The sequence below is a fragment of the Carcharhinus amblyrhynchos genome, chromosome 21, assembly GCF_965287045.1.
Source record: "Carcharhinus amblyrhynchos chromosome 21, sCarAmb.v2.hapA, whole genome shotgun sequence".
In the NCBI taxonomy this organism is placed as follows: Eukaryota; Metazoa; Chordata; class Chondrichthyes; order Carcharhiniformes; family Carcharhinidae; genus Carcharhinus; species Carcharhinus amblyrhynchos.
The window spans coordinates 24,024,206-24,037,925 of NC_137344.1; the positions used below are offsets into that span (position 1 = coordinate 24,024,206).

At 38.2% G+C, this 13,720-nt stretch overlaps 1 protein-coding gene across 3 annotated transcripts in view; it reads left to right on the top strand.

Annotated features, from left to right (window-relative positions):
• lrrc45 (leucine rich repeat containing 45) overlaps nucleotides 1-13,720 on the top strand; it is a 67,919-nt gene that overhangs the window by 19,335 nt on the left and 34,864 nt on the right. For all 3 annotated transcript variants that reach the window (XM_080208834.1, XM_080208835.1, XM_080208836.1), the window contains 3 exons: nucleotides 2,695-2,807; nucleotides 12,584-12,642; nucleotides 13,165-13,242. In XM_080208834.1, coding sequence (XP_080064960.1) covers nucleotides 2,695-2,807; nucleotides 12,584-12,642; nucleotides 13,165-13,242 — 250 coding nt within the window. The remainder of the gene's footprint in view (nucleotides 1-2,694; nucleotides 2,808-12,583; nucleotides 12,643-13,164; nucleotides 13,243-13,720) is intronic.

A 13,720-nucleotide genomic window follows, 5' to 3' on the forward strand; every position in this document is an offset into this window, starting at 1 on the left:
AACATTCACTGTAGTGGATTAGTTGCTCATGATACTCCTGTTCCTTAATGTCAATTTATAGTGGAATGTCATGGAAAAAAAGTACTGCTGTGCATTGGATTCCGTCCTCATATCTGTAGGAATGAAAATTAGGTGAGATATATAACAAGCAGATCATAGAATCATACGGTCATAGAAACCCTGCAGCGCAGAAAGAGACCATCTGGCCCATCGAGTCTGCACCAACCACAATCCCACCCAGGCCCTACCCCCATATCCCTATATATTTACCCACTAATCCCTCTAACCTACATATCTCAGGACACTAAGGGGCAATTTTTTAGCAAGGTCAATCAACCTAACCCACATATTTTTGGATTGTGGGAGGAAACAGAGCATCCAGAGGAAACCCATGCAGACATGAGGAGAATGTACAAACTCCACACAGACAGTGACCCAAGCCGAGAATTGAACCCAGGTCCCTGGAGCTGTGAAGCAGCAGTACTAACCACTGTGCTACCGTGCCGCCCATGATCTATTATAGTTTGATTTACACATCATTGAAATTTTTAACCTTGTACGAAGAAGTGCATTTGTACTATATGGAAACATGCGTAAAAATTAGAAGCAGGAGTAAGCCATACAGTCTCTCAAGCCTGCTCCGCCATTCGTTATGAACATGGCTGATCATCAAATTCAATCCCCTGATCCCTTTAGTTGCATGAGCTATATTTAATTCCTTCTTGAAATCTCACATTTTGCCCTCAACTACTTTCTGTGGTAGTGAATTCCACAGATTCACCATTATATAGGTGAAGAAATTTCTCCCCATCTCTGCCCTAAAAAATTCACCCTTTATCTTCAAACTATGATCCCTAGTTCTGGACTGTCCCAAGATCAGGAACATTTTTTCTGAATCTGCCCTGTCTAATCCTGTTAAAATTTTATGTTTCTATGAGATATTCTCTCTCTTCTAAACTCCAATGAATATATCCTAACCAACTTAGTGGCCATGATCTTCTGGCCTCCTCAAAGTCTAAATAAACCACATCCACCAGTTCTCCCTGGTCAAGTCTACTAGTTACATCCTCAAATAATTCCAATAGATTTGTCAAGCATGATTTCCCTTTCATAAATCCATGTTGACTTTATCCAATTATACCACTGCTTTCGAAATGTGTTCTATGAAATCCTTGATCACGGACTTAGCAACTTCCCTACTACCGACTTTAGGCTCACTGGTCTACAATTCCCTGTCTTTTTTTCTTTCTACCTCCCTTTTTGAATAATGGACTTACATTAGCTATCTTTCACTCTGTAGGAACCATTCCAGAGTCCAAAGAATTTTGGAAAATGACCACCAATGGATCTAGTATTTCCAGGGCCATTTTCTTAAGTACTCTAGGATAATGATCTTTCTCTACACCCTATCTATGACTGTAATATTACATTTTGCACTTTCTCCTTTCCTTCTCTAAGAACAGTATGCTTTGTCTGTGTAGCGCGCAAGAAACAATACTTTTTACTGTACTAATAAATGTCACAACAATAAATCAAATCAAATCAAGATTATCAGGCCCTGGAGAGTTATCTGCTTTCAATCCCATTAATTTCCCCCAAGTCATTTCTCCATTAATTTCCTTCAGCTTCTCGCTAATACCTGTGTTTCTCAGAACATTCAGTACATTACTCACGTTCTGCTTTGTGAAGACAGAAGCAAAGTATGAATTTAATTCCTTTGCCATTTCATTACTCCCTGTTATGAATTCCCCCTTTTCTGATTGTAAATGACATTCATTTTTGTCAATCTCTTTCTCTTTACATACATATAGAAACTTTTACAGTCAATTCATATGTTCCCTGTTAGCTTGCATTCATCCTCTATTTTTGCCTTCTCAACCAATCCCTTGCTTCACATTTGCTGAATTTTAAACTATTTCCAAACCTCAGGTCCATTGCTTTTTCTTGCTAATTTGTATGCTTCTTCTCTGAATCTAATACTACCTCTTGTTTCCCCTGTAGGCCTTGGTTTGGCCATAGTTCCCTTTTCCACTCTTGTGCCAAAATAGAAATAAACAACTTTTGGAGTTCACCAATTCATTCCTTGAATGCCTGCCATTGCATGTACACTGTCCTTCCTTTCAGTAATCTTTCCGAGTCTATCATAGCCAATTCATGCCTCATAATTATCTTTATTAAGATTCAGGATCCTGATATCAGAATCAACTATCTCACTATCCACCTTGATAAAGAATTCTATCATATTATGGTCACTCATCCCCAAGGGTCCTCTCAAAACTCGATTGCCAAATAATATATTTTCATTGCACAAGACCCAATCCCTTGGTATTTCATAATATGACCCATACAGATTCCATATTGTCTGTGCAAATATCTTTCCTCAATATAGTGTCAATATCTTTGATCAACAATGCAACTCCACCACAGCTTTCTTTTTGTCTGTCCTTCCTAAACACTGAATAACCCTCAGTGTCTTGTATCCATCCTTGGTCAGTTTGGAACCATGGTCTCCATAATCCCAACTATAGCATACCCTTACATCGATCTGCACAACTCTGTTGCTACTATTATGTTGTGTTCCCTGATCTTTTATTTGCGCATATCTAGTGAAATCCCTTATCTTTTGAAATGTTGAACTGCAGTTAGTGCTTTGTATGATCTTGTTACTTAGTTTATGTGCTTGTGTTCCAACAGAGCAGGCAGTAGATCATAACTCAGAATGTCAAATAACCTTGAGAGAGAGCAGAACCCGATCAAAAGTCCTCTGCAGTGAGATCCAGTGTTTGAAAGTGGAAAAAAGCAAGCAGGTAAATTTTCTTTGGAGCACAGTATGATAGCTAAATGCAGTATATAAGTACAAGAAGTTACACATTGACTTTAACCTGATTCACACTTCCAGTTGGGTATCCTATATGGGTGTGCCACATATCAGCAAAAGGTTTTATCCTTTCTCGGTGACTGTAAGTTGCAGTAAAAGTGGGAAAAGCAGTAAGATGTTAAGATGGTAAATCAAGTAAACTTAAATACATGGTTTAAATGTTTTGTGATTTATGGACTGACCAGGGGGATGACGAATGCAGATGGAGTTTAATTTAGACAAATGCGAGGTGATGCATTTTGGTAGATTGAACCAGGGCAGGACTTACTCAGTTAATGGTAGGGCGTTGGGGAGAGTTACAGAACAAAGAGATCTAGGGGTACATGTTCCTAACTCCTTGAAAGTGGAGTCACGGGTGGACAGAGTGGCGAAGAAGGCATTTGGCACGCTTGTTTCATCGGTCAGAACATTGAATACACGAGTTGAGACGTCTTGCTGAAGTTGTACAAGACATTGGTAAGGCCACACTTGGAATTCTGTGTGCAGTTCTGGTCACCCCATTATAGAAAGGATGTTATTAAACAAGAAAGAGTGCTGAAAGGATTTACTAGGATGCTACCAGGATTTGATGGTTTGAGTTATAAGGAGAGGCTGCATAGACTGGGTCTTTTTTCTTTGGAGCATAGGAGGCTGAGGGTTGACCTTACAGAAATCTATAAAATAATGAGGGGCACAGATCAGCTAGATAGTCAATATCTTTTCCTAAAGTTAGGGAAGTCTAAAATTAGAGGGCATAGATTTAAGGTGAGAGGGGAGACATGCAAAATTGTCCAGAGGGGCAGTTTTTTCACACGGGCTGGTGAGTGTCTGGAACAAGCTGCAAGAGGTAGTAGCAGAGGTGGTACAATTTTGTCTTTTAAAAAGCATTTTGATAGTTACATTGATAAGATGGATATAGAAAGATATGGGCCAAATGCAGGCAATTGGGATTAGCTTAGGAGTTTAAAAAAAAACGGCGGCATGGACAAGTTGGACCAAAGGGTCTGTTTCCATTCCGTAAACCTCTATGACTCTCTGACTATATTCTAGTAGCTAGTAGAAATATTTCACTAAACGGTTGTATTATTTTTAAGTCTTTATTATGTAGTTGCATGGAGGTTTTTATTCCTTAGAATTGGAATATAACTTTAAGGTACAATATCTAATACTATGATGTTTTGCAAAATTTGAATAGTCCTTGTTAGTGAAATTTCCTTCATCAATTTGACTTGAGCTCTGGCATTCTGACTTCTGAAAGTAGAAAATAACCAGGCCACATGATCTGTGCTGTAAACATTAAAAAAAATTAGCAGAAAGTCGGCTCAGATTTACAAAGGATTTGAATGCACCTCCATAAGTAAGAAGTAATACGAGGTGACTCCAGTGTCCGTAAAATGGGGAAATCTTCCAGCTTTGCCAGCAAGGGAAACTTAATTTGACATGAGGTCAAATATCAGTTTGGTAACAATGAGATGAACTTTAGCAATTAAGTTCATGGAACTTTAAAGGTGGATTGAAGTTAGTTCAAGCTTCCTCACAATGTCAGGAAACCCTTTATACGCACTAACACATCATAACATGCTCATTAAGGCCATCCCACCGGTGAGAAATTAGAATGTTCACTTTTACGACTGCAGATAAGTGGCATGCACCTGGCATAGTAGACTTTGTCCATGATTTATCAATGAATTGTTGCTGAATTACCTCTTTGGGGAGCTTCTGTAAATGCCAGCCTATGTTTGCAGTATAATGGATAAGTGTGAGATTATTCACTTTGGTAGCAAAAAAAGGAAGACGTTATTATTGGAATGGGTGTAAATTGAGAGGTGGCTATGTAGCGAGATCTTGGTGTCCTTGTGCGTCAGTCACTGAAAGTAAGCACGCAGGTACAGCAGGCAGTAAAGAAGGCAAGTGGTGTGTTGGCCTTCATAGCGAGAGGATTTAAGTATAGGGATAGGGATATTTTATTGCAATTGTACAAGGCATTGGTGAGGCCACACCTGGAGTATTGTATGCAGTTTTGGTGTCCTTATCTGAAGTAGGATGTCCTTGCTATAGAAGGAGTGCAACAAAGGTTTACCAAGCTGATTCCTGAGATGGCAGGTCGTATGAGGAGAGTCTAAGTCAGTTAGGATTATATCCATTGAAGTTTAGAAGATGAGACGGGGTCTCATAGAAATTTATAAAATTCTGCAGGAGTGAACAGGATGGATTCAGCTAGAATGTTCCCAATGGTGGGGAGTCCAGAACTAGGGGTCATAGTTTGAGGATAAGGGGTAAACCTTTTGGGACTGAGGTGAGGAGCAATTTCTTCACCCAGGGAGTGGTGAATCTGTGAAATTCATGTTGTTCGGGGGCCCTTTAAGTACAGCACCTGGACCTTTTGATCCCATGAAATAACAACAGAAATAGTGACTTCCTGCCTGCCCCTGCCACAGAAATCTTTGACCTCCTCCCCAGTGCATATTTAGTGAGCTGAGCAATGTAAAGTTACGTACCATTTCCCACTTACCATCCACCACCGTCACCATGTTAGCCGTCATAGCGAGAGGATTTGATACAGGGATAGGGATATTTTTCTGCAATTGTCCAAGGCATTGGTGAGGCCGCACTTGGAGTATTGTGTGCAGTTTTGCTGTCCTTATCTGAGGAAGGATGTCCTTGCTATTGAGGGAGTGCAGCAAAGGTTTACCAGGCTGATTCCTGGGATGACAGGTCTATCCTCGAAGCAACTTGCCCTGCCATCAGTTGGTATCATAGAAACATAGAAAATAGGAATAGGAGTAGCCATTCCACATACGGTGGAAATTACTTCCATGCCCATTATCAAAATTTAGATGCCAGAACATTTTGCTGAACCAAAACGGAAACTATGCATGTCCCCAATAGCTGCACTACAGTTCAGTGCAAGTTTTTGTTCTTTGAAAATCAAGCTAACATACATGAAATCAAAATTTAACTTCATATTTGAACAAACCTTGTTAAACCATGACCAGATATCAACAGTTTGAAACTTAACAAGTGGAGTTAAGTTAAAATATGAAAATAGATTTGTGTTGATAATTGATTTGCAAAAGAAGTCCCTGCCTCCCACCCAAGTACAAAAATTCAAGGATATAATCTGGCACTGCATTTAAATTCTACCTTGCTTGTTTCCTGAATAAAACTTAAAATGGTTGGCAAATATATTGGCAGCTATTTGAGATTTTTGTATGATTTGAAATACAATAGATCTCCCTACATACAATTCAGTTTTGAATAAGTTTATATATACGTACAATTCTAAAATACATTTAAAAATAATTTTTTTTTCAGTGATTGAGGAAAATCCAAGTGCTGGATTGATTGTTCACCTAAAATAAATTCCAATGCCATGTTCCACTGCATTTTTATACTGAGTAAAAATGCGTAATGAATTTTGTAGAAATAACTGAATTGCTGACGATTGGGCAAAATGAAAATGGTAGTGTGAGATCCTAAAGCATTACACAAATGTAGCCATTCACGTCACATCAGAATTGCTGTGTTTCCATGGTAACTAAAACCATGAATAGATGAACACCTAAAATTATTTTGGAACTCCTCACTTTAAAGTACTGTTGAAGTAAGATCCCTAATTAAACTCCTGCAGATGTTAAAATTTGCGAAACAGAGTGTTACAAAGAAATGCAATTGTGTTTTGCCCCTGCATTGACATTATATTTTGTTCATGCTCCACATAAAATGAAGTGGGAAGTAGAGAAGCAATCAAATGAACTATATCGTTACATCCAGCACAAACTGTACATAAGGTCCCATGTTGGATTCATATTTGCATGCGGTGATTTTATTTTCCTCCAGTCTTGAGCAGCATTGTCGTGTTGTTGCATAATATGTAGACAGTTCTTTAACATCCTTAATTGCCTCTCCAATCATCCCTCCTCCGTCTTTCATCATTTCCAATTTGACATAATTTAACCTTTGGACACACAGTCAACTAATTTCTGTATATTTTTGGATTAGATGCTGAAATAAATATGGGGTTTAAAACACTAAGCACATATTTTTCTTCAATCTTTAATTACTGGATGTTTTCCTACCAATATTTCAGAAGTAATTGGGTGCAGGAGGGAATGGTAAGTGGAATCCTTTTATTTGTTCAGTAATTACATGGAACAAACTCATCTAACTAATCTGATTAACCTAGGCTTTTTGTATGAGCTTCAGTAACTTTTTGTCTAAACTTGTTATAAATTTCATTTATTTTCAGATATTAATATCTGGCTTTTATCAACCCCACTGGAAAGAAATTATAATTTTTATGTTACTTTCGGTTTTCCACTTTAGTGAACCCCATTGTAAGAGTTGAAGACTGAGAAAGTCTTCATACATTCTTTATCAAAGAGACGACAGGCTCAATGCTTTAAGAGGCTATTTCAGTTGGCTAGAAGTCTAGAGTGTGGTTGCATTGTTTCAGGGTAAGGGATGTATAGTGTCAGGCTAAGGGGTCAATCAGTTAAGACCCATGTAAGGAATTTTTCGCTCCATCAAATTGGGAATTCTTGGAATCAAGCAATATGGGATCAGGCAAGAAATAGACTTCGGGGTCAACCATTCATGATCTCATTGAAGTATGGAGCGTATTTCTATTTCTGATACTATGGGCGGAATTACCTCATTTGTTTTGCAGAGTGTTGCAGCAGGAAAAACAGCATGGAAGCACCAGCTGCAAGGGTGGGGTCCTGTACCATATTGTTAGGGTGAGTCCCACAACATCAGAGGCCCACCCCACCAGCAGCATGGTTTTTAAAAGATCGTGGTGTCTTCGGTGGGGTCAGTGCGCCAGCTGTGCGTCATGGGGATCTGTAATGGGGGTTTGCAGACATGAATGAATAATGTAAAGAAGGGAAATATCAGACTTAGAGGCTTGATAATTATATTTAAATGAGGATACCGATGTTCAATGTCAGAATTCCCATTACAACATTGGCAGAGGGCGGGGACAATTAGATCAGGAAATCCTGCTGGCATAAATCGCATTTTGGGAGTCCCATGGGATTTGCTGATGATCCCCTGAAAACCGGACCAGAAAATCCTTATCTTACCCCACCACCTCCTCATGTTTTTACTAAACATAGCCCTTGTAGATAAAAGCCAAATACTGCAAATGCTGGAACATGAAACAAAAACACAGAAAATGCTGGGAAAATTCGGCAGGTCAGCATCTTTGGAGCAACAAAACAAATTGGTGTTTCAAGTCCGTTAGACGCTTTTCAGCATCGGAAATCATTTTACTAACTAACCAAAGTAGCACTATTATAGCATTAGATGTTCCGGGTTAGTTGCTTTGGGGTTGAGGGGGGAGAATGATGGTTTAATTGGCAGTTCCATGTCCAGGCTAAGAAATGTAGTTCAGTTTTAGCCAGATTAGCATTCTATTCTGTTCTATATGCAACAGAGCATGTCCTATTGTATAGTGTGTTTATACACAGAGTTCGTTTTTACATATATTTTGTGCTGCAGTCTATAGTCTAGGTTTGGTGCTTTCAAGATAGATGGTAAAATAGTTTTTATTTTATGAAGCTTTAATGGTATTTTCTGGTGATTAATCTTTTGATACTGTTAAATTTTTCTATTAATAAATTTGATTCATAGATTTTGGTCTAAACCACATAGAATCACAAAGTGGTTTATCTTCTATTATTTGAAGACTGTGAAGACATTAGAGGGTTCCTGTTATTTCCAATGGATAAATTATGACAACAAGGGCACTCTGTTCTGGGAAGGGTTGCAAGGTAGTCATCATTTAAAATTACTTGTAGACTCTGAAGGAGTGAAGGCTTGTTCATGGGAATGTACAAAATAATACAATCGGAGAATGGTAACTACAATATATAATATGATTAGTTCCACTATGTTTAAACAATGAACTCTCCCACCTTTCAAAACAATTCTCTATGTGAATGAGATAGGAATGGACAAAAGCTACCTTTATCTAACAAGTGTTCAAAATTGCGAGGGGTTTGATAGCTCTGAAGAAACTGTTTCCACTGGCGGGAGGGTCACTAACCAGAAGGCACCAATTTCAGATAATTGGCAGAAAGGATATTTATTTTCATGTAGGGAGTTTTTATAATCTGAAATACATTGTCTGATATAAATTGTCAAATAAACATTAAATACATATTTGTAAAGCAGTGATCTACTGTATTATGGGGGAAAGTCCTTTCAAATCACAGGCACAAACCTAATGGACACAATGACCTTCTGCAGAGTTTATATCTATTATTTTTGGAAATGTATACTTTGTGTTTTAATTTAAACCTTCCACTGGTCTGAATGTTTAATTTAAAATCTCTATGTTCAATGAATATGCATAAACCTGAATTGTTGCAAATACAATCTGTTTTTAATCCATGCCAATTTATTTGCTGAAAGGGTATCTTAAATCAGAAACCTCTGCTTTATTATGCAATTTTAAAGCATGTGTAAAGTTTATTGATTGAAGTAGAGCTTGTGAGAGGTTTGGTTTGATTGGAATTACATCCTGATGGCACCACTCTGTACAATACAACTGCATGTGTGACTGTAATTGCATGATGTCAAAGGCATACTGATTATTTTGTGGGTTTGTAAGAATAATGAATATAATTATAACAATGTTTCAGGATCCCTTTTACTAAAATCCATTATTACTAACATATTGTCTAGGTGTGACTGAATTCTACTGGGAAGGCAAGGATGTGATTTTCTTTGTTGTACATGTACTATTTAGCTAATTGACAGAGACCGGACAACGTTTTCCTCTTGAATTTGTGAAGTTTGGTCTTGCACAATTTATACATAAGCTAATACCAATGCCAAAGGCTTGGTGGTCATTTCAATTAAGCTAAACTTAACCATTTATAATTTTCTCTCTCTTTGACAATTCCCAAATTAGCTAGATATGAAACTATAGATTGGTTGAGAGGGTAATGTCCTGATATTCTATGCTTCTAAAAGAGATGGCAGCAGAGATGGTGGATGTCCTGGCTATGATTTTCCTAAATTGCCAGGATTCTGAAATGATACCATCAGATTAAAAGTTAGCAATTTACCCCTGGAGGATCTTGACAGGGTGCATGCTGAGAGGATGTTTCCACTTGAGAAGTGTAGAATTAGGAGACGCAGTTTAAAAATTAGCAGTAAGATTTAAGACCGAGATGAGGAGAAATTTTTTCTCTCAAATGGATGACTCACAAAGTGAAAGGGCCATTTTCAGTCTAATTTTTTCTGGTCAACCTGTTGCAAACAGTTTTAGGTAAGATTAACAAGGGAGATTTGTATTATGTAATAAAATGGATTGCTCAATAGAGTTCTTGTTCCCCAGAGCAGCGAAAGGTGGCTTATTCAATATATTGAAGGCTGAGTTAGATAAATTTTTGATAGACAAGGGATTCAAGAGTTATCAGATGCAGATAGGGAATTAGAATTGAGGCATAATCGAATCAGCCATAATTTATTCAGTGGTAGAGCAGGCGTAAGGGGTCGAGTGGTCTACTCCTGCTTCTGCTCTTGACTTCTTGTTCAAATGTAATACTGCTATTCAGGAAAGGAGGGAGAGAAGACAGGGAACAACTACAGGCCAGTTATCTTGACATGAGTCGTTCAGAAAGAGCTGGAATCTATTATTAAGGAAGTCTTAACAATGTATTTGCAGAAGCATTGTGCAGATAGAGCAAACCCATACTGTTTTACAAAAGGGAAGTACTGCTTACAAATTTGTTAGTGTTTTGAGGCCGTAACTAGTAGATTGGATAAAGGAGAACTTGCAGATGTACTATGTAGCTGAAAAGAGAGACATATTGCCAAAGCTTTCTGTCTTGCACTTATCAGGTGAGAAATGGCCCTTTCTCCTGTGGTATAAATTGTAATATTTGAAATATGACATTTTTTTGTTTATCATGGATACAGCATATGTTAACAGACAAGGAGCAGAAAGTAGGAATAAGAGGCACTTTCAAATTTGCCAGCATGAGTACAGAGTGCCATAGGGCCTCAATTATGTATAGATAATGACTGTATCTTTAACACTCGAATAGCAGGTTAGCTGTAAAGACTCGCATCCTAATCAGTATTCTGTAAACTGTGTGTGCCCCTATATGCCCTTCTCTGATCAGAACCTTCCACACACCTGACGAAAGAACAGTGTTTCTGAAAACTTGAGGGTTTACTATCAAATAAACTAGTTGGACTTTAACCTGGTGCTGTGAGACTTTATAGAGCATCTTATCCAGGCTCATTCTCCACCCTATTCCTATACCCCACAAATGGCTAATCCACCTAAGGCACACATTTTGGACACTAAGGGCTAATATAGCATGGCCAATCCACCTAACCTACACAGCTTTATGACAGGGGAGAAAACTGGAGCACCCGGAGGAAACTTACACAAACACAGAGAGAATGTACAAACTCCACACAGTCACCCAAGGCCAGAATCGAACCCAGGTTCCTGGCTCGGTGAGGCAGCAGTGCTAATCACTGTGCTTTGTAATTTACAGGGATGAAAGTATTAATTCGGTTTCTGTACTTCAGAATTCACATGCCAATTGCAAATAACGGAATCTGATAGGCTTTCTTGAACTTAAAGACAAAGGGGTTAGTTTATATTGTGTTCAAAACCCACCGAGGTCAAGTAATAAAGATGTTTGAACAGGTAAACACACATTCCGACCTTTGCGACACACACATGGTCACAAGCATACAAAATTGTTCGTTATACAGAAGAGGGGGTTACTTTTTTGCCAAATTAGAATCAAAGGTGAAAAAAAGAGTTCACTATTTGAGCCCTTTGTCCTTGTTTGTGATTGAGCTGTATTTTGTTCTAGGCATGGGAAAGAAAGGTTGAATCCTCGCATGTCTTCACCAGTCGTAATAATGATCAAAGTGATTTTCTTGAAATTCCAATGGGATTTAGGCTAATGAAGCTATTTCTTTTTTTCAATCTTTAATCCATCTTTTTCATAAGTCGATGTACATGAGGTGCCTTTTGACTGAAATCCTGTGGGGATGATCTTACCAAAAAAAATTCCAAGTCCCGAACAAGTGTGAAAATGAGAGAAATTTGCATCTTTTTTGAGCGACTTAAAAATCGAATGTTACCTGACAACAAGCAGGGGGAGAGTAGGTGGAGCTTAGATCAAGCAAAAGCTGGCTGATAGCAGTAGAGGGTGCAGTAGCGTATGTGCAGATTTCTGTGCCCTTGGGTGCAAGGCTGATCTTGCCGAATATCCAGTGCCAGTAAGATCGTGAAAGGTGAGAAATCGAGCATGAACCTGATTTCTCAGCTCTCTGGTGATCTTGCCGACTCTTCCCACCAACCGATGTTTGGTGTCTGAGGGTGTCCGAAGTGGAAAAACATGCCATTTCTCTGCACTTTCATCTGCCTGCATAATGCATGCACAATTTCTTTTTAAAATCTGATTGTACATACTTAGTTTTAATTATAAACAATTATATTTACAAGGACTGTAATCTTTTTTTAAAAAACGATCCAGTTAAAGATTTTAAACCTTTATTGTGCTCTTCTGTGTTCCCAGCCTTTTAAGTGGCTGTCTTATTTGTAATCACGCCACTTTGGTTTACGTAGATAAACCCATAATGTACTATTAATACTGTTGCACTAATACCATTATTTGATCAGCAAAGGCAATCACTTTATTAGCTATTCTAACTTTTAAAGCTGTAATTTTAACTCTCTTGTAGTTCCTGAATATGATGGGTGTAATTGACCAACAGAAGGAGGAATTGGCACGAAGCAGCAGGTCAGTGAAATATTTTCAATGTGAGATGTTACTTCTATAAATGTTACCCAAATTATGTTTTTTTTTCTTATATTCTTTACTCTGGATCTTGTTCAGCTCAAGGAGAAAATTCTCACTTCTCATTCTGTGCAGAAGAGGGTAAAAATAAAATCCAGAAAGGAATGATGTCTTGTACTTATAAATGATTTAAAAATTCTGATTTTTAAGAACTGGGGTGGGAGAAAGCAAAAAGGACAGGATTGTGCTATTTATGAGTGCAATTCTGTACTCAGAATGATAGAATGTTTGCAGCACAGAAAGGAGGCCACGTGCAGTGCCAGCCTACTTGTGGCTTTCCATGGATATTCATGATACTTGGAAGAAATTCATTGAAAGAGTATGGAATGCCAATCCATTTATAATTCATATCTTTTGTTCAACTTACTGAATAATTTTCCACCCTTAAAGTTAAGCTACTACCTGCTGCTGATATATATTAGTGATTTTTAATTTTTAAATGTATTTTTATAACTTTATCTTTAGGACTACTGCATTGCAAGTTGGACAGTTACAGGAAGCACTAACTGAGAAGAGTTCTATCGTCAATGCTTTGCGAGCAAAGTAAGAGGTCTTTTTTGCCCCTGGGTGATCCATCTAGTGTCTGAAAGCTGGGTTATATGCCAGTCCACTCAAAGCACTCAACCCATGTTGTCATTCATTGCTCATACATTGTCCATATTCTGTTCATTTCTACACTGGAGTATCCATATGTAGATTAGATGACTACAGAACATCTGCATTCTGTCTGAAAGCGTAACCTTGTGAATGCTGCAACTTGTCAGTTTAATTTTCTATCCCATTTACACAGTTTCCTTTAACAACAAACAATTCATAATTGCAATGAGTCTCCTGTTAAAAGTAGCACAGTGATTAGCACTGCTGCTCCACAGCTCCAGGGACCTGGGTTCAATTTCTGGCTTGGGTCACTGTCTGTGTGGAGTTTGCACATCCTCCTTGTGTCTGTGTGGGTTACCTCCAGGTGCTCCATTTTCCTCCCACAATCCAAATCTTTGGATGTGCAGGTTAGGTCGATTGGCCA